Here is a 21,318-nt window from a genome sequence, read left to right as displayed (position 1 = left end):
ATAACTTTAAACAGAATTTTTTGAAACTGGCAATAACATTCAACTTCAGGTATAAAGTGGTGACCAAACCAGTCTTCAAAAATAGAAGCTGTCACCCAAGCTTTAGAATTTGACTTCCAAATCACTGGCAAGCCAGCTTTAAATTTTTTTTTAGAACTCTTGGATTTTCGAAGCAATAAATTAAGAGAGGTTTTAACTTGCAATCACCAGCTGCATTTCCACCAAGCATTACTGTCAACCGGTCTTTGGAAGCCTTAAAGCCAGGAAATGTTTTTTCTTCACGTGCAATGAAAGTTCTCTTAGGCATCTTTTTCCAGAACAAGCCGGTCTCGTCTACATTAAATATGGTTTGGCTGCTATAGCTACCTTCCTCGATGATAGCCTTAAGTGTCAGGAAAGAAGATGTAGCCTCTTTATCAGCACTTGCTGCCTCTCCGCAATGCTGTGCTAATTACAGCGAATTTTAAATTGGTTGAACCAACCATTACTGGCCACAAAATTTTCTTCTTTGGCCACTTCTCCAGCTTCTACTTTTAGCCTCTCAAAAATCAGTTTGGCTTGGCTACATATTGTCGTTTGATCAACTGGACAATTTTTTTATCACACCATAATTTAAGCATCATGTCCATCTCACCAATAATCCCATGACATTTACGAATTATGCTTGAATTCAATGATTGGGCATTTTTCACAGCAGCGAGAATTCTTTCTTTATCTTTTATGATTGTTCTTACTGCGGATTCCTGTAGATCGAACTTCTTTGTTGCTAGCTCACAAATTTTCATTCCGCCTTCAAAATCCTTAATAATGTTGAGTTTTGTTTTCAAAGTCAATGTTTTTCTTTTCTTGCTAGCTGTAGAAGAATTGGACTTGCTTCTTTTGGACGACATTATTTTTCATGTGATAAAATTTTTATCAAGAACATAAGATTAAACAATCGCAAAGTTTATAGACTATAAAAATCATGTTTGAATGGAGACCGTGTGAAACACATCAATGCTTGTTCACAGCATGTGCGACACTGGCGAATGCGGCTGGTGCAGGAAAGATACGACTAGTGGTGAGGCGTGAAACTGTACGGGAATACATACATATAAAAAACTGCGTAACTCCGGATTCACGTAAGTTGGGGTATTACTGTGTATATATATATATATATATGACAGAATGATCATTGACTCGGTTAACATACATAGTTTTATGAAGAATTAAATGACTAGAACTGAGATTTAAGTAAAAAGGTTTTAATATAAACATACTACTAGTTTCGGCCTGTAACAGCCTTCTTCAGGTGACATTATAAAAGAAAAAACACTAAACATTGAGGGTTAAAAGACTATGAACAACACAGACAGTCTTTATACATAATTAGCATGAAAACGTTGTAGTTGTATTTGAAGCTGTTCTTTCGTTTGTTGCATTGTTGGGAGAGTGCGTGTTAATTTAAGTGTTTTTTCTTTTATAATGTCACCTGAAGAAGGCTGTTACAGGCTGAAACTAGTAGTGTGTTTATATTAAAACCTTTTTACTTAAATCTCGGTTCTAGTCATTTAATTCTTCATAAATATATATATATATATACACACACACACACACACACAAGAAAATAAATAAAATCTTTTCATTTTGAAAAGTATGTATAACATTTTTCCACCTTTGGCATTTTTTAGTGCTTAGAAATTTTGAAGTACAAGAGTATACTTGAGATCTTCTGGACACAAAAATTGCTCAGCTACAGTTCGAATAATAGCTCCACAACTCCCCTGAAGGGATTAATGATGGAGTATGTAATTGTATAATAATGCAGAATGTTGCTCACATTTTGATCCATGAAAAATCCTAAGGTGGTTTGATTTTTTTTATTTTTTATTTTAAGAGAGAGAGAGAGAGTATTTTTAATTAATCAAAGTATCAATGATTCTGGTGATTTGCAGATTAATACTATTTTTTCATTTGTTTTTCAGTAATGGAATGAAGTAACTCAACAATTTGCATAACAGTTTCGTGGGGAAAAATGTAGATTAGTTTCTAATTCAGTTTGTCACTTGAGTTTAAAAACAGATAAATGGATATAAGAAAGGATGAGAGAACAGTCAGTTATTCATAAATGAAAAAAAAAAAAAAAATCCTCTAAACTATAAAAGTGAAAATATGCATATATGTAAAATGCAAAATCTAACCCTTCCTGTATTTAATTATAGGCAACTAATATGGAAAAGAATTTGTGATATGCAACACTCCACTCCAAAAGTATTATTTTTTGTAAGGGTTTCAGATTTGCTATTTGAAACACTTACAAAAATTTGTTGAACTTCTGATTTTCAGTTCAACAATGTTTATTGCCACAAAGGGACATGTTGAAATCATATATTGCGATAACACTTTGACTTAATGGAATTTGATCAACTTCATGATTTTGGAAACATACTTGAATGTACATTTGAATGTGCTCATCCGATTTGGTTGTATAAGATAAGGAATCTGTCCTTAGAATTTAATTCTGATAGTAATGATTCTATAACTTCGGATTCAAGCAATTTAAATGAAAAATTTGAAAAGTGCAGAAATTAAATTTGTCAGTATAATGAATTAAGAGATGATCATTTGATGCTAGAAACAATTGGGAATCTACCATCAAATGATTCTGAAACTAATAGTCACTCAGAAATTGTAAATAATGAATCATCACACATGCCTCATACACATTGTTGCCATAATCCATTTTGCTGTCCTCACAATTTAAGCATCAAATGCTCTGAATGATAGATCCTTATTCACTATCATCATCCCAATTCCATAGCTCCTCTCCCTCCTCTATAATCCCCACCAAATGCATACTCCTCATTCTATCTTTACTTAACAATTTTAAACCTTACACTTTGCAGTATTGAACTGTTAATCTCATTCACTTAAGTGCTCTTGTAAAACCACATCTGTTTTTCTCCTTGCAGTTCTTTCCAACCATGCATGATTCCATAATTTCAAACAACTGCATGTCTCCATTCAAACTTTTCTGAATATTTTGAACATACTAGTGAACATGTTCTTGGCAGGAAGTGTTTGCACATGAATAAATCGCTGGTGGGAACTAGCTTTAGTGTCTGTGTGCCGCTTCCATGCCAAGTGGTTGCATTTTCACAAAGCTTATATGGTATGTTACTTATAACTTAAGCGTCAAAGCTGTATAACTGAGAGGAGACCTCCACATAGCCTTTAAAGGAATGCGGAGAACCGACCAGGGCTTCTGACCTAATGTCCAATCCTCACCTTCTCGTGGTGCACCCTGTTGGGTATCTACTTTGATACTGAACGAACGAGGATGGGCTGGCAATTTGGGATTTAGCCGACCAAATTGTATTCTTATTGGTTAAACCAAAATAAAAAATGATGGTACAACATGACAAAATTTCATGCCAGCTGGGGCGTCGCCCGGTTAAACAAGGCCCCCGTTGTTTTCGCCAGGGAACCAGGGCGAACAGCGAAAAGTCAGCTACTGGAACAAATCTGAAAACAAACCCCAACTCAACATCACCAGAGTTAAAGATCGGTACTATCAACGTAAGAAGCCTGAATGACAAAGAAATGGAGCTAGCTGAGGAATTAGATAAGTACCAGATCGACATAATAGGGGTGACTGAAACAAAAAAGACCAAAACTGGTGAGATCTTTCTGAGCAATAAATACAAAATGTTATATCCAGGCAATGACAATCAAGGAAAAGAAGGAGTAGCCATAGTATTCAACACAAAATACGAGGCTAATCTTCTTGAATGGCAGTCAGTCTCAAGTAGAGTAATGTGGGCAAATATGAGAATGGGGAACTGGACAATGAGACTTATTTGTGCCTATGGTCCCACAGAAGGTTCTACTAAGGTAGAAGTGGAGGAATTTTTTGAGGCTTTAGAAAAAGCAACTGACACAATGAAAAAGGAAAAGTTGGTCCTTGTTGGGGATCTAAATAGTAGAGTAGGAAATGATTGTGAGACATACAAAAATATTTTGGGAAAATTTGGAGAAAAGAGCAAAGCTAATAATAATGGCAAATATCTGTTGGATTTCTGCTCAGGACATGGACTGGTTATTACTAACACCATGTTCCAACATAAAAATGTGCACAAATTCACATGGAGAGAAGAGGCAAGGAATAAGAAAAGTCTCATTGACTATGTTATTGTTGATAGTGATGTTTTCTCCCTGGTGCAGGACACCAGAGTGTACAGAGGATTTGAAATTGGAAGTGATCACTATTTAGTCTTGAGCAGGATAAAATTGAATTTCATATCGAAAAGAATAACATGTAAGAAAGTTTTAAAGCGAATAAAAGTTGAGCAGCTCTCAGATGTGAACTGTAGACTAAAATACAGAAATATTATTGAGAAGAAAATGAAAGAGTTTGAGAACAGGAATCAAACCTTGGAGATTCAGTGGCAAACTCTGAAGGAAACATTGATTGATTCTGCCAGAGAGGCATGTGGTGAGGTTGTGTGCAAGGATAAAAAAATCAGAACTCCCTAGTGGACACAGGAAGTTAAAGAAGCAGTGAAGGAAAAGAAGAAAGCATATCAAAAGTTCCTGGCAAATAAGTCAGCTTTTACTCTTACAGAATACAGAGACAAATGTAAGAAAGCTAAACAGTGTGTAAAACTAGCTAAATAAAAGTCATGGGAGGACTTTGGCAAGAATATAGAAAATAAATATCAAGAAGGTGGCAAAATATTCTGGAGGTTGTTGAAGAAGCTTAGGAATGGAGGAAAGAGTGCTGTAAAAGGAATTAGAGATAATAAAGGTGAAATGAAAACAGGAGAAAAAGATATCCTTGAAGTATGGAGTAATTACTTTGAAAAACTGCTAAATGAAACAAGCAGTGATGACAGCACAGTGATAAAAAACACTGACCAAGCATGCAGTCAGGAATACATATCCATACTGGAAGTAGAAAAAGCCATCAAAGGCTTGAAATGTGGAAAGGCAGCAGGAGTAGATGATATTCGACCAGAAATGCTGAAGTATGGTGGTATAAGAGTCTTACAGTGGCTGCATTGCATAGTTCAGAAAGCCTGGACAGAGGGACGAATTCCCAATGATTGGAGTAGAGCTCTCATAGTACCCATATATAAAAAGGGAAATAAAACTGAATGTGAGAATTACAGAGGTATTTCCCTACTGAGTGTTCCTGGCAAGATCTATGCAAGTATACTTGAGAAACGGTTGAGAAGAATTGTGGAAGAAAAGCTTGGTGAAGAACAAGCTGGATTCAGGCCAAATAGAGGCTGTCAGGGTCAGATCTTCACTTTACGACAAATAGTCGAGAAAGCCTGGGAATATAACAAAGATCTGTATTTAAGTTTTGTCGATTTGGAAAAGGCATATGACAAGGTGCCAAGAGAGAAGCTATTCAACATGCTGCAGTTATATGGTGTCAATGGGGCATTATATAAAGCAATACTTAGTCTTTATTTGAGTTGTGAGTCAGCAGTTAGAATTGAAGGAAGTACAGGAAGATGGTTTAATGTTAAATCTGGTGTGAGACAAGGATGTACATTATCCCCTCTGTTATTCATTATCTATATGGATCACATTATGAAGGAATGTGGTATTAAACCTGATATCAAAATTGGAGATGTTAATGTCAGCTCTTTGCTTTATGCGGTTGATGTTATACTTCTAAATAAATCCTACAAGTCTGCGAGATTCTCTGACTAAATTGAATAGCTGTTGTAATAGATATGGTATGAAGGTCAGCAATAAAAAGACAAAGACAATGAAAATAGGCAGAATCATTGAAAATGTCAACTGTATTGTGAATGGAGAACCTGTGGAACAAGTAAAACATTTCAGCTACTTAGGCACAATTTTTACTGAAGATGGTAAACTAAATATAGAAATAGACAACAGAATCAGCAAAGCTGGTATCGTGGGAAGTCAATTGAATAAATTCATATGGAATAAGAAAGAAATTAGTCAGAACACTAAATTAGCTGTATACAAGACTGTGTTCAAACCAATTTTAACTTATGGATCTGAGAGCTGGGTCAGAAGTAAAACACTTGACCAAAGACTAGAGATCGCAGATATGAGAGTCCTGAGAAAGATTAGAGGCGTGAACAGATGGCATCAATGGCAATATCATATTAAAAATGAGGATATTAGGAAAGAACTTGATATTGTCAGCATCCAGGAATGCGTTAGCAGAGCTAATCTCAGATGGTATGGTCACTTAAATAGAATGGGAGAGGAAAGATTAGCAAAACAAGTGTTCTCTGCCAGGTTGGCAGGAAAACGACCCAGAGGAAGACCAAGATATAGGTGGATTGATACGGTACAAAGTGCCTTAGACGATAGAAATATAAGATCTGATAATGTTGGAGTCTTGACAAGTAACAGACTGATTTGGAGGAAAATTGTAGATAGGAAGTTAGTAATGATGTAATTTTTTCATGTAGTACTGTCATATCCTGTACACCCCTTGAGGGTACATGGCAGGAATTTGATGATGATGATGATGATGACTTATAACTTTTTTGGTAGAATTTTATTTGTAAAATTAGCATTTGTAAAGTATCTTCATGATATCAAATATTTTCAGTGTAATTCAAACTGACTTCAGGTTTTATATATATATATATATATATATATATATATATATATTTATTATTATTATTATTATTATTATTTCATGACACCACCAAAGAGTCCAAAGACTCATTGAGGGAGGGCACCTACTCCACAACTCTCTGCCTCCACCACTTAATCCACCAACTACACAGAACCACTACTCCCATCATCATCTACGCCAACGCCATCTACTGCCCACCACCACTACTAGTATTTTTTTTGTCTGTAAATCTTTTTAAAATATTTTAAAATATAGTTACATACACATACATGCTTATGTCAGATCATAATAGTATTATATTTACCCAGCTCTCATGATCACAGATGAAAAGATACCACTCTCCGTGCACCCACCCCACTGTTTCTGAACCTTCCAATTCCACTCTGCCAAGCTGATGTTGCTTTAAGAAACTTAAACCCACATCAGTGAACAGAATTAGATATCTTTGCACTATGTTCACATGAATGTTATGTTTTTTTTTTTTTATATCAGATCATAATCACGATTGGATGAGCACACAGTGCTCATTCAACCATGCTTTAAACTGATTCAATGTATCTACATTCACAACACACTCAGGCAATGCATTCCACTCGCCAACAACTCTCCATGCAATGAACCTGCTCCTCACTCCTCTGCTCACACCCTCCTTATACAATTTCTAGCGATGGCCTCTTGTTCTACCTCCCTCTCCCATTCTATGAAAAATCTTTTCCATGTCAACCTGATAACAGCCCCTCAGAAGCTTATATGTCTCAATCATATCCCTTACCCTTTCCTCCTATTCATTAGGCTCTGCAACTTACATTCTCTCAATCTGTTCTCGTCTTCCACATTCCAAAGACCACTAACCGCCTTTGTGAATCTTCTCTGGACCCTTTCCAACATATCCTCGTCACCATGAAAACCTGGCTACCAAATCTGCACACAACAATCCATATGAGGCCAGATCAAGGTCTTATACATTGGCATCATAACCTCTATTTCTGTATGTCAGGGTGCTCCACATCATTGCCATTATCTGATGTGATGTCTTCACAACTTGTGCACTGTAGCCCCTGAATTTCAGGTCCTTATCCACCATTACTCCTAGATCTCTCATCTCCTCTACTTCCTTTTAAAGTTTCCCCCACAAAGTGTATACTTTGCATCCCATCGTCGCTTACCAAATCTCAAAACCTTACACTTTGCAACATTGAACTGACCGTTCCACTTACTTGCCCATTCATGCAATCTATTCAAGTCCTCTTGTAAGGCCATAACATCTACTTGACTCTGCATTGCTCTCCCCACTTTTGCATCATCTGTAAACAGCTGCATATCTCTAGTTAAATCCATCAAAATATCATTAATATACAAATTGAACAACAATGGTCTCCCAAAACTGACCCCTGTATCACACCACTAGTGACCTCTCTCTTTCAGGATACGGCACCCTCATATACAACTTTCTGATACCTATCTGACAGCCAGTCACTGATCGAACTCAGAAGTCTGTCCAATCCCATCTGTTTCAGTTTATTCAACAGCTTGTTGTGTGGCAGTCTATCAAAAGTTTTTGCAAAATCCAAGTACACTAAATGTATATGCATCTCCCCTGTCCAAAGTATTTGTCACCTTGTTATAGTACATAAGTAAGTTAGTGAAACATGATCTTCTCTTAACAAAACCATGCTGATAATCACAGAGAATACTGCTGTTATCAACCCATTTATGTACTTTCACTACAACTCCAGATATACAGACCGGTGTATAATTTGAAGCTACAGCCTTATCACCACCTTTATGTAGTGGAACAATTTTACCCTCCTTCCACTCCCTTGGAACAACCTCTGCTGTTGCAAGACTTTTATTAAAAAGGCATGCCAATGCTGCTGCCAATTCCCTGGAACATTCCCTTAAGATGTATGGTGATATGTCATCAAATCCTATTGCCTTATTGACATCAAGGTTATTTATTTCCTCAAATACCTCCTGCTCACTCACAATTAAACCATCCCCTCCTATGTCCTCTACACTTAAGTTCCTTATGATTCCACCCTGATCAGGATGAACCACCCATATAAATTGATCACTGAATACCTCAACAGAGTCTTCTGCAGCAGTTACTCTTCTACCACTTTCATCGTTAACTTCATCTTACCATGATCATTCTTCCTTCTACTTGCCAATCTAAAAAAAAAAACTCTCTAGGGTTTTTCTTTGCAAATTTCTGCTCATACTCTACTTTTGTTTTCCTTACTAATTGAGTTACTCTCCTGGCTTGTTCTTTATACCCTTCATGTAACTGATTATTACCATTATTCATCTTGTACTTCCTCCAAAATAGTTTCTTTTTCCAGATTTCATGCCTAAGCTCCACATTCATCCATTTTACACCTACTTTATTCAGCCTTTTGGCATTCAGAATACATTCACACATCGATGCTGTTATGTATTTCTTTGTCAGTTTCCATGCAGTATTTATTTCCTTACTTCTCAACTCCTCATTCCATGTTATGGCTCCAAGCTGTCTCTTAAGCTTGTCATAATCACCAGCCTTATAATTCCAAATATATCCTTTTCTCACAAAAGTATACATATGACTAGCCACAACCCAGAGGATTACTTCATCATCACTTTCACCACCTGGAGGAAAGTGTGAAACCCCTTTCACAATTACATCCTCTGATGAAATGATCAGATCTAGAACTCTTGATCCTTGCATGCCCTCTTTTACTTGCTGTCTGAGTTAGTTATCTCTCAAGAACTTGAGAAAGTTATTTTACTTATTCTCAAATGCTATCTCTTCATTCCAATCTATACTGCCATAATTAAAATTACCCCCAAAAAAATTACCCTTCCTTTGTTCATTAATGTAAGTTGTTTATACATTTCTTCATCACCACCCTCCACATTCCCAGGCCTATAACAACATCCAACTAAGTATGCCTTACTCTTTACCTCCATGTTACACTACACTGCCTCAATACCATTGCCACTATTTTGCCTTTTCATGTCTACCTTTATATGGACTTAATTCCCCTGCTTTCATCAGCAGTATTCCCCCCCCCCCTTCTTGTCCTTTCTCTCCTTGCGAAAAATATTATATCCTTCCATTTCTATTCCCATTACAATATCATCTTCATTCAACCCTGTTTCACTTATTCTAATGCTTTTGGGGCAAATAAACTCAATCACTGAAACCATTTCATACCCCTTATTTTTGATACTTCTGGCATTTGTAAACAACCACAGCAGTTTATTTTTAGATCAATAACCATTCCTATCCAAGTCACTAGTTGATTATGGTTTCCCAACCACCGTTATCACCACTTGCCACATATATCTGCTCAGTCTCATCTTCCCCAGCCACGTTGCAATATACTTCATCTTCATACACACATTCACTGCCACTTTCAACATCCATTCTCCCTATGCCATGTCTCCCAACCTCCCCTCCCCCCATTTTCCCATTCCTCTTGCATCCCCATTCTCTCTTCATCTCTCACACTACTACACTACTGTTTCCACTGCCCAAGCACTTCTGTCTATTCAATATCGCTCTCCCAATTTTTCTCTTCATCTCTTTCTTTTGATCTCTTGCACTCGTCACATGCTATACTTCCATCAAGCAACACTTTCTCCAGTACACTCACTCCAAAATCATTTAAATGCAACCCATAATGCTTGTGTAGTTTCATTCTTCCCTCAAACACATGCCACACATCCACAAACTGCACTCCCTTCTCCTCACACAGCTCTGCTAGCATACCATTCATGATTTTGGCTCTTTGTTGCAACTCATCATCGGGATACCTCGGCAACACACTGACAATCTTTCCTACTACACTGTTATCTTTAATTCTTCTCAATAGTCTCCTGACATTCGTCCTCACATCTTTATGTTCACTTCATTCACCTAACATCATTCGTCCCCACAATCACGACTAACTCTCTGGCTCATATCCAATGCTTTAATTATCCTACTTATTCTCTCGCCTGGATAGCAGACTTTATGGACTCTCTCCATAACTAGTCTTCTATATACTGCTATCCTGGAATCATTCGTCACCGCTTTTTTCTTTCATTCTGTTCTCTTGCACGCTTTCATTAGTTTCACACTTTCCACTAGACATCTAACATTTAATTTTTCATTTTCAATAACTGTTTCATTAAATGTCAGAATCTTGCATTCTGACAATTTCGCTCTATCACTCCCGCTATCTCGCTACCTCTCGTTCTGCTGCACCTTCAGTTTCTTCATTCATACTTTCTTTCACTCCCTTATCACTAACTGTTGCTTCTACATCTTTGCATTCTTTCACTTCCTCAGTTTCTCTAGCTTTTGTTTCATTTCTGTTTTTCGTCACTTTTTCCATAACTTTTGCTTCTACATCCTTGCATTCTTTCACTCCCTCAGTTTCTCTAGCTTTCGTTTCAATTCAAGTTTTTATAATTTTGTAACTTCTTCATACACACATTCACTGCCACTTTCAACATCCATTCTCCCTATGCCGTGTCTCCCTGTGAATTTTGTTTCTACATCCTTGCAGTCTTTCATTCTCTCAGTTTTTCTAGCTTTCGTTTCATTTCCATTTCTTTCATGTATACCATATCTATCTTTTCAGTCAGTTTCACATTCATGGTCCAACAATATATTGCAGGTTGGGCAAATCCACACTTTCTCTTGTTCCTTCATTCTCTCTCCACAACCACATCTCTTACACTTTGCTGTGCAAACATATTCTCATATGCATCTTTTCATGTTACCTAAATTGTGTGTTTCTGTACCCAGTGATTGTATTAGAAACAGCTGTTATACATATTTGCTGCAACTGAAAATTTGAGAGGATGTTAGGACAAATGTATTTAGTTAGCTGCTGTGTTTAGTGTTATAATAAATCTGTTTTGCATGCAACATAGTCTGTGGGAGGGGAGGATTTTTCATTATAAAGTGTCATTGCAGTTGTCTATAATTACACTAAATATAGGACATAAACTATAAATGTCTCTGTACTTAGTGATACAATGAAGCTAATTTTTTTTCTTTTTCTTTTTCCTTTTTTAGGAAAATTTTTTTCCCCACTCTTCAGAAATAGCAGATGTAGTAAAAACAAATGCTTTTATGTATTATATGAAGTGGTTGGTCTACAACAAAATACTAGCATATGTGAAATATCTATTATTAATAAGAGAGAAGAGCTTTCTGATAAGTAATGAATGTAAGATTTGTGAAAAGGTGGATAATTCCAATGATGATGATTGGAAATTACCGTATTTTTCGATAGATGACGCGCGCAATATATATACAAAAAAGTCTCAATTCGTTAAAAATGAACATGTGCAGTATACATTTGAAAGGTATGAGAGGTAATTCAAATGTAATAACAAAACTAAGGTGAAGTATTACTTAATATTTATTGAACATTACACTATTCAAATCCAAAAAATTCTTCATCAGACTCAATATTGAAAGAATCAATTGCATTAAAAATTTCGTTTTTAACGCAATTTTACGGTATTTTTTCAGCTTCATAGTCATTGTCACCGGACACCACTGCATTCTCTTGTGCTTTAATGAAACCATTTCTAACACAGTTTTCACTTACAGCAGCCCAACTTTCTACAATCCACGTAACTATCTTTATATGACGTTCTTTTCATCTGCCCTGTTTTGTTATATTCATGGATACTATTCAACATCCAGTCTTCTCACATAGCCTGCAAATTATCTTTGAATGATTTATTTACTGCAAGATCAAGGGGTTGGGGTTTTATTTGTTAAACCACCTAGAATGAGCCAATTTGGAATACTTATAACAGTTTGGAACCATCTGCAGTTATGCAGAGAACCACAGTAAAGTTAGACCTTTTGTGCCATGTTGTAGCAACTGAAACCTCTTTTGTTCCCTTCAGATTCACAGTTCCAGAACTAGGCATGTCAAAACTTACAGAAACCTCATCCATATTCCCAAAGTGACAAGCATCAACCCCACACAAGTTTTCTCTCAGAAACAAATGAAATTTAGCTACTTTCGCTTCCCAGTCGCACGGCAAATTTTGACCAACACTAGTGGAGGGGGCGCACACTTAAATTGTTTCTCTTCATAAATTCAAAAACCCAAGATGGGTAGGCCTTGAAATCCTTTATATTATTGTTTTGCTCAATTCTTTTCAATTCCTGCAACACACAGACATTAGATATTCTCATACCTTTAGCTCTTTCACTAACAACCCAATCAAACAGTTTTTTCTCTATGGGTGGTCACAAGAATCTTCTAAATCTCATAGCACGTTTCCTCATATGTAAACATTTCAGGACTTTCAGCCTTTCGCCATTCAGAACATTACTTTCTCCAACACTGAACAATCTATCAGCTTCACGATTCCCTTTTTCCTTTGCTACTTCTACCACTTCAAGCTTGAACTGTGCTGTGTAGGATTTTCTCCAAGAAGTACTTCTGTCTTCCATGGGTAATTTAGATGTAATAACAAAATATAAACAGATAATGATTTACTCTATGAAATATTTTATAACAGGATATTTTATAACACTTAGAAGTTGTGAAAAAGTGTGGTTAGTAAGGTATTCAGACTAGGTTCTTTACTTGGAGAGTGTTGAATGAGTGGAATGGATTGGTAGAAGTGGTTCTGGGTGCTCCAGCAGTGAATAAGTTTTAATGATGTATAATAAGTATTGTGTTAATGAATAGTGTGGGTCTATCAAATCAGTCTTTTGACTCCATGGTGTACCCATATAAAAATAATAATAATATAAATATTGCGCTTTATTTAGTTATGATACACATTGATCCTAAAGATGTTTCCTAAAACTCAGTATAAAGATCCTCACCATATTTTTCCACTATAACAAACTATTACTTTGATTTACATGAATTTACTATAATTAAAGTTATTTCTGTAAACATGTATGATTCTGATTACACATTGAAATATTTCTAGGTCCCCAACGCAATAAAAGAACAATACAAATATCCTCTGCCATTGTTGCCTCGTGTTACAGAAGCTCCGCCACAACCCAGTGATGCTGGATTAGTATCTACCTTGACAGATGCAGGTTTGACAGCAGAAGAACAAGATGAGGTGGGGGTTATTTTATTTTTTAATTTTTTTAGATATGAGAGCTTGAGTTCAGAGCTGCCTTAATGTGCTTGTTTTGGCATCACCATGTATTTTGACTAATAGTCGGATTTTATTCAGCATTTTGCAATCCCTTGAGATATGTATTAAGTATCTTAGTTTAATGAAACATGGATGTTTTGCCATTAATGAGTGCACATAAAACTAACAACATATAATTATTTTAATAATAAATATCTTAGTTTCTTTCCATCCACTGCTGGATATGACTCTCCCATAAATTTCCAGTTGTTTGTCCTTGTGTAATATCTACTATCTTATGTCAAACATTTATAATTAATTAACTATATATTACAGAATCATAAATGTTTCATAATGTATAACACAATTACATCTCCCACATGTCAAAATAAACAGCTCAAAATTGAGCAGAGTTAACAAATAGCTAATTCTGAGTGCTAGATGCTATAACAGTTAATTGTTAGGATTCTTTAAGAGATAGCTAAAAATTAGAAAAAAAAAATAAAAATATATATATAGATATAGATATCTTGGCTACAATTCAAGATAGTTGTTTCCCAAAATTTAAGGATATTAAGATGTAGAAAGTTTTTTACCTTGGGTATATTATACGTTAAAGATACCAAGCAATTATATAAACTGGGTTTTAATCCTTTTTCCCAAGTAAGCAAACAAGCAGGTAAGTCAAGTTTGCACCTGAGGTATTTTCAGGTCTGAGGCAACTCGTGGTAAAGGTGGAGTAAGCCCTGAGCATTTTCCTTAATATCTCCCATAATGCAAAGCACATCTCCTTGCGGACATGTATGATGCTATGCATTAAGGGAAGGGCCACTACCCAGACCGGTTTCGACCTTTATTGAGGTCTCATCAGTGTGAGCCAGACCCTTAGATGCCAAGGTCTTTCTCTCATCCTGAGATTTTTATTTAATAAGGTCAAAGCACCTTGGGGCAACTTGTATAGGTAAAATTTATGAGCTCTGCATTACTTCAACCTTGGCATCTCAAGGTCTGGCTCCCACTGATGAAACCTCAATAAAGGTTGAAACTGGTCTGGTTGTGGTCCGTCCCTTAATACATAGTATCATGCATGTCTACAAGGAGATGTGCTTTGCATTAGGGAGATACTAAGGAAAGTGATCAAAGTTTACTCCACCTTTACCACGAGTTGCCTCAGACCTGAAAATACTTCAGGTGCAAACTTGACTTATCTGCTTGTTTGGTTACTTGGGAAAAAGGATTAAAACCAAGTTTATATAATTTGCTTGGTATCTTTAATGTTAAGGATATTAAGTCCATTATTCTAATTTAAATTAGGACAGTGATGCTGAAATGCTCTGCGTGGAATAATTTCATGTTGTCCTAAAAATTTCTCGTATTGGCTCTGTGCCATTTCAGTTTCTAAACTTGTTTTGTGTAACTCTGCTGGTCAGAAATTCTGGCCAAACAACAGTATGTGTGAAATATAAAAACTGCAGAAACCTGCACTTAGTATGGGTATGTATATTTGTATGAAGATAAGGGAAGTATATTATATTTGACTTTCAATAAAAAATAAATTATCATTTATCAGAAAAAGGCTAATGCCATAAAAAATAACTGATGCTTGGGTTTATAGGTCGTAATAATTATTTAATAAAACTGTAAAACAGAAACACGTGGAGTGTGGAAGCTGCACGTGATCAGTCATTGTTCAGCATGTGTGCCTGACAGTTTGCAGAAAAATTAAAGTCCAATGTAAGTTAAGGGGATAAAAATCCCTTATTGTTTTTCAGCCAGTAAGCGAAACTAAGATCGAAAACTACGATCTGTAACGTTTCATGCCGACGAACTGTCAGCGTATCCAAGCGTAAGTGACCACTTGGTAGTGCCACACCACGGCAACTCGTTGCAAAGGTGGAGCAAGCTCCCTCACTGTTCTTGATATTTTCTCATAATGTAAAACACACAGCTCTTAAGAGATGTAGTACTGTTTCACATTATGAGGAGAGGTCACTACCCAGACCGGCTTCAACCTTTTTTTTGAGGTCTCATCAGTGAGTAGCTAGACCTAGAATATCAGAGTTTAAGTGCTGAAAAACAATAAGGGATTTTTATCCCCTTAACTTATCAACCTCGCCAGAAAAAATAGCCGTTTGGCTTTTCATCTTAGTTATACTATGTTATAATAATATAATATAGTGACACACCTTTCGGGCAATCGTATAGCAAAGGTATGTAAGTTTTCTTCACTTAAACTCTGATATTCTAGGTCTAGCTACTCACTGATGAGACCTCAAAAAAGGTTGAAACCGGTCTGGGTAGTGACCTCTCCTCATAATGTGAAACAGTACTACATCTCTTAAGAGCTGTGTGTTTTACATTATGAGAAAATATCAAGAACAGTGAGGGAGCTTGCTCCACCTTTGCAACGAGTTGCCGTGGTGTGGCACTACCAAATAAAGTCCAATGTGTTTAAATATCTGATAATTGACTTCCAAATGTCACACAAAATCATTCCTTGGTTTTTCTGTTGAGAGTACCTTGTAAGTGGATTACATTGTAGCCTCTTTGATGTTGCGGGTGCTGAAGTTGTCTTCTATGTATGGCATGCATAGCGGTGAGTGTGGAAGAAATGGAATGTCATATCTGAACTGCTTCTCTCTTGTTATTGCTGTCTCCAATATGCTCCTTTTGTCTTATCTCTAAACTTCTCGATGTTTGTCCTATCTAATTAATTAAGGCCACAAGAACATGGAATATTGTAAATTCCAGAATGCTTGTTGAAAGGGTTGTGGTCCTTGGGTGAGCGTAACAGATTTTGCACCGTTATAATGGGTTTGAAGGCCACTATGGAATTAACTTGGATATGTTGTGGAGAGTGATTAGAGAAGAGTATTCTTTGTGCCATGTTTTAGGATATCCATTGCTGATCAGTAGTTGGAGAATAGAATATAATTCTTCTGTTAGTGTTCCTTTATCTCTTATAATAGCAATCGCCCTCTTTTTCAGCATATGTACAATATCTAATTTTTGTTAAATGTGATGCAACGAGGAGAAATGTAGATAATGACCTGTATGAGATGGCTCACGGTACATACCAAGAGAAATGCCTCAGTCTGCTTTTTTTTTTAATTGAAACGTCTAGAAATGGTAATTTTCCTTCATTTTCAAGTTCTAAAGTGAATTTGATTTTATGGTGGAAGGAATTAATAGATGACAGAAAATCTTGTAACTCAGCCACACTGTATTTCCATTTTATGAATATGTTGTCTACATATCTCCACTAAAGTGGCGGTTTAGGATTTGTAGATAACAAGACATCCTTTTTTGAAGTTTTCATGAATAAGTCTGCATAAGGAGGAGATAGAAGACTTCTCATTGCAAGGCCTGAAAGTTGTTTGTAAATTTTCTCATTCCATTGGAAAAAATTTGAGTTGAGAAGAGTGTTTAAATAGTTGAGAGATGTTCTGAGGGAATGGATTATCCATAAGTTCCACAGGAGCATTTGTGAATAACGATACAATATCCAGACTAGCTAGAATGTCCATTGCTGAGATAGAAATTTCTCCTAATTTTTCTGCAAATGTTGTGTATTTTTGATGATGTTGGCATCCATGTGTCTAATGTGCCTCCTTTCGAAGATTAGCAAGATGTTTAGATAACAAATAAGTAGGCGAGCTAAAATCGTCTATTATCGGTCGAAGAGGAATATTATTCTTGTGTACTTTGAGCATTTCATGTAAACATGGAGTTAAGGGATGCAGGGATTTCAGTCTTTTCCTAAGATCTGTAGGCCATGTAGTCATGTTGCATAAAAGATTATTGGTTTCTTCATTTTGTCTAAGTCGGGTCATAATCTAATGGAGTGTAAGTAGAGATGTCAGAAAGTAGAATTGAAATTTTGGACATATAATCAGTTGTATTCAAGATCACAGTTGAATTGCTTTAGCAGCCTTAAGTACTATAATATTTTTATTCTTTAAATTTAAAAGAGTTCTTTTTTCTAAGGAGCTGATATTCTTTTTAGGAAGTCAAGAAAATGAGAGAAGAATCACAGTCTTTAATCTAATGTCATTTACATCAGGTTGAGGTAGAAAGTAAAGAGCCTTTTCTATGTTGCAAGTAATATCTATTTTAGGAATGTACTCTTGCGCAACCACAAAATTGAACCCTTTCCTTAAAATGCTAGCTTCTGCTAATGTCAAGTTGTGATCAGAAAAGTTAAATAGTACCTTTTCATTGGGTAGGGTTTTTTGCAACATATTGTAAAGCAATATTTTGCAAAAATGGCTTTTTGCAGCATATTCAAAGTTCATACAAAAAAATTTGGATTTCCTTGAAACCACCTGCTAATAAGTGTTGTAATTTACTGTCAAGGACTGAATAGCCCTTGTATCACCCGGGCTTTTACTAAGTGCCGCATGACTACAACCGTTCATATTTTGGTCACACTGGCCATTCTTCTCAGAAAAGAACTTTCAGAGTTATATTTGCTTATTACTACTACTACTGCACAAATCAGAATGCAGTATGGATTGACACTACCCACGTGTTTCACTAGGACACTATCAAATTATCATGCAGAAGTAGTTCACATGCACATATTCCTTCTTAATTAATAAAAATTGACTAATCCCATTCCTGTTTTCAAAAAATTTGTAATGGAATTAACTTGGATATGCATCGTTAGCTTCCTCAGGGGCTCACTTTAGTGAGTACGGGCATGGCAAAGCCGACGTACCTGATGCTGGGCCATGCCTTACTTCATGTAATATACATCTGTTATATTATCTGTAGACTGGTCCCTTCTCTTCCTCCCTTGCTTCTTTCTTTCTTCTCGCTCCTTCCCCCGAATGCTATTAGAGTATTCGAGGGGAATCTTTCCTATTTTGCTGTGCCATTTTGTCTTGTGCTAACAGGACATTATCAAACACTGTAACATGATCAGGCCATCAAAAAATGTTCATACCGCATCGTCCGTCGCACAGGTTACCAAGGGACGCGTTCGGGTTTTAGGCAGAGGGACCTGTTTGAAAAATATGTTACAGTCTCCCTTAGACACCACTCGTCAGCACTCTGCTAGAGGAAACTCCATCAGTGGGCCTGCTACCCGTTTGGGGAGGTGTTTAGGGGCAGTGCAAAGAAATGATTCTGCAAAAGGATGGAAATGACAACGGCACTAGACTATGGCTTTAGGCAACTGGAACATCTTCTCTCTGACAGGGAAGGAGTTGAAACTGGTTGAGGAAGCCAAGCGCTACCGGCTAGACTTAGTCGGGCTTTCTTCGACCAAGAGGAGAGGCTCTGGAACTGTCGACCTGGATAAGGGGTGGAAGCTCTACTACTCTGGTGTGAGCCCGACAATGTCTGCTCAGGCGGGTGTGGGGATACTCACAAGCCCCCAGCTGTCAGACTGTGTTGCTGAGTGGATCCCATTGGGGAGACGGGTATGTGTGTTAAGGCTTCAGATGAAAAACCATGATTTGGCTGTGGTGCAAGCCTATGCACCTAATCTGGAGTTAGAATACTCTGCCTGCCTAGTGGAAGTGGATGCTGCTTTTGACAGGGTTGCAGACATGGAATCAGTCCTGCTAATGGGTGACTTCAATACACATGTTGGAACAGATGACCAGACATGCAGGGGTGTGTTTGGGAGGAATGGCGCACCAGACCTTAACGCGAATGGGTTGAAATTATTGGACTTCTGCTGTACTAACAGCTTGTCCATAATGAATACCTTCTTCTAGCACTGAGAAGTCCATAAGTATACCTGGTACAGGGATATACTAGAACAAAGGTCTCTGATTGACTTCTTTATAGTCTCAGCAGACCTATTTTCCTCAGTGTTGGACGTTCGTGTGAGAAGAGGGGCAGAACTATCAACTGACCACCACCTTGTTGTGTGCATTCTACGGCTTCAGAAACCAGATGCTACATCAACGCTGGTAGGAATAAGCAGCTGTACCGCGTGAAATGGGAGGCATTGGAAAATGAGGCCGTGAGGAAGAATTTTGCAGATGACATTTCCTCCAGGTTCAAAGAGATTCCCAAGCATACTGCAGATGTTGAAGAGGAGTGGAAGCTGTTCAGAACAGCTGTCACTGCCTCTGCACTCTCATGCTGTGGCAGAAAGCAGCTCGGCGTGGCAACGGGCAGTGAGAAAAGGACACCGTGGTGGAACCAAGAAGTCCAAAAAAACTGTCTGGGTAAAAAAAGGAGTCCTACCTAACATGGCTTAGGGTCAGGTTACCTGAGATGCGTTTGCAGTATGCTGAGGCATGAAAAGCTGCTGCTGAGGCAGTAAAGACAGCAAAGCAGAAGGCTTGGGAATCCTTTGGAGAAAGATTAGATTCTTTCTCCAAAGATCAGAATACTTTGTTTGCAAATGCAAACAAAGTATTCTGGCAGACCATCCCTGCCTTTGAGGGAGGAAATCGTGCGCAGCAAGGGCAATTAAGGACTCTGATGGTGCACTTTTAAAAACTGAGAAGAATTCTCATGAAGAAAAATTCTCAAAGTATTCCCTCCACAGATGGAGGGAATATTTTGAGAGCCTTCTTAACCCGGGTGGCCCAGCAGTTGTGGACATTCAAGAGGCGCAGATTGGGGCAATGACTAGTCTCACAGTAGAAGAGGTCCATTTAGCAAAAAAATCACAGGGGCATAGTTGAGTCAAAGTTCCAGGAAGAACAATGCGGCTTTCATCCTGGTAGAAGCACAACTGACCAAATCTTCACTTTAAGGCAAGTCTTTGAGAAATCTTGGGAATATGCCAAGAATGTCTACACATGTTTTTGTGGACTTGGAGAAGGCATATGACTGGGTTCCTCAGGATAAGCTTTGGCAAGTAGTACAGGAGTATGGAATGGATGGCCAACTATTAGCTGCCATCAAATCCCTGTATGAATGCCCATAGTTTTGTTTGTCAGGGTAAACAGCACAAAGTCTGAACCTTTCACAGTCTCCATTGGCCTCCACCAAGGGTATGTTCTGTCACCCCCTCCTTTTCATAATATTTATGCACTGGATTGTGATAGGCACAGCCGAGGTAGTGAGTGTGTCAGAATCGGAAGATGTAGCATTGGACGTCTGTTTTTTGCAGATGACCTAGTTCTGCTTAGCTCTTTCACAGATGACCTCCAGCAGACCCTGGATAGGTTTGTAGGTGTTTGTGCAGATGCCGGAATGAAGATCGGTGTGGCCAAAACTGAAACATTTGTGATCTCAAGACAACCATACCAGTGCACTCTACATGTAAGTGGAGTCCCAACGAGGCAGGTGGGGAAGTTTAAATACCTTGGGTCCATATTCACGAATGATAGAAAATGGGACGTAGAGCTAGATACTCGAATTGGCTTAGCAAGCTCAATATTGCAGGAGCTTGGCCATTCAGTAGTATTGAAGCAGGAGTTAAGACAGAAGACAAAGCTGGCTGTCTTCAATACATGTCCCCATCCTCACCTATGGTCACGAGAGTTGGGTAATGACCGAAAGAATGCGGACACGAATCCAAGCGACTGAAATGAGGTTCCTTCGAGGGGTTGTGGGGCTGACAAGACTTGACAGAGTCAGAAGCTCTGCAATTCGGGAAACCCTCAATACTCAACCGCTGCTTCTCC

General features: G+C 37.5%; 1 protein-coding gene across 1 annotated transcript in view; it reads left to right on the top strand.

Moving 5' to 3' along the window:
• LOC150107164 (PHD finger protein 12) overlaps positions 1 to 21,318 on the top strand; it is a 664,368-nt gene that overhangs the window by 207,953 nt on the left and 435,097 nt on the right. Inside the window, exon 8 of the mRNA XM_090391685.1 lies at positions 13,562 to 13,702. Coding sequence (XP_090247811.1) covers positions 13,562 to 13,702 — 141 coding nt within the window. The remainder of the gene's footprint in view (positions 1 to 13,561; positions 13,703 to 21,318) is intronic.

This window comes from Typopeltis vanoorti, chromosome 4 (assembly GCF_054136105.1).
Source record: "Typopeltis vanoorti isolate ZY-2024b chromosome 4, IOZ_Tvanoo_1.0, whole genome shotgun sequence".
Classification (NCBI taxonomy): domain Eukaryota; kingdom Metazoa; phylum Arthropoda; class Arachnida; order Uropygi; family Thelyphonidae; genus Typopeltis; species Typopeltis vanoorti.
Note: the sequence above shows the minus strand (reverse complement) of the source record. Positions and strands in the feature narration are given on the sequence as shown.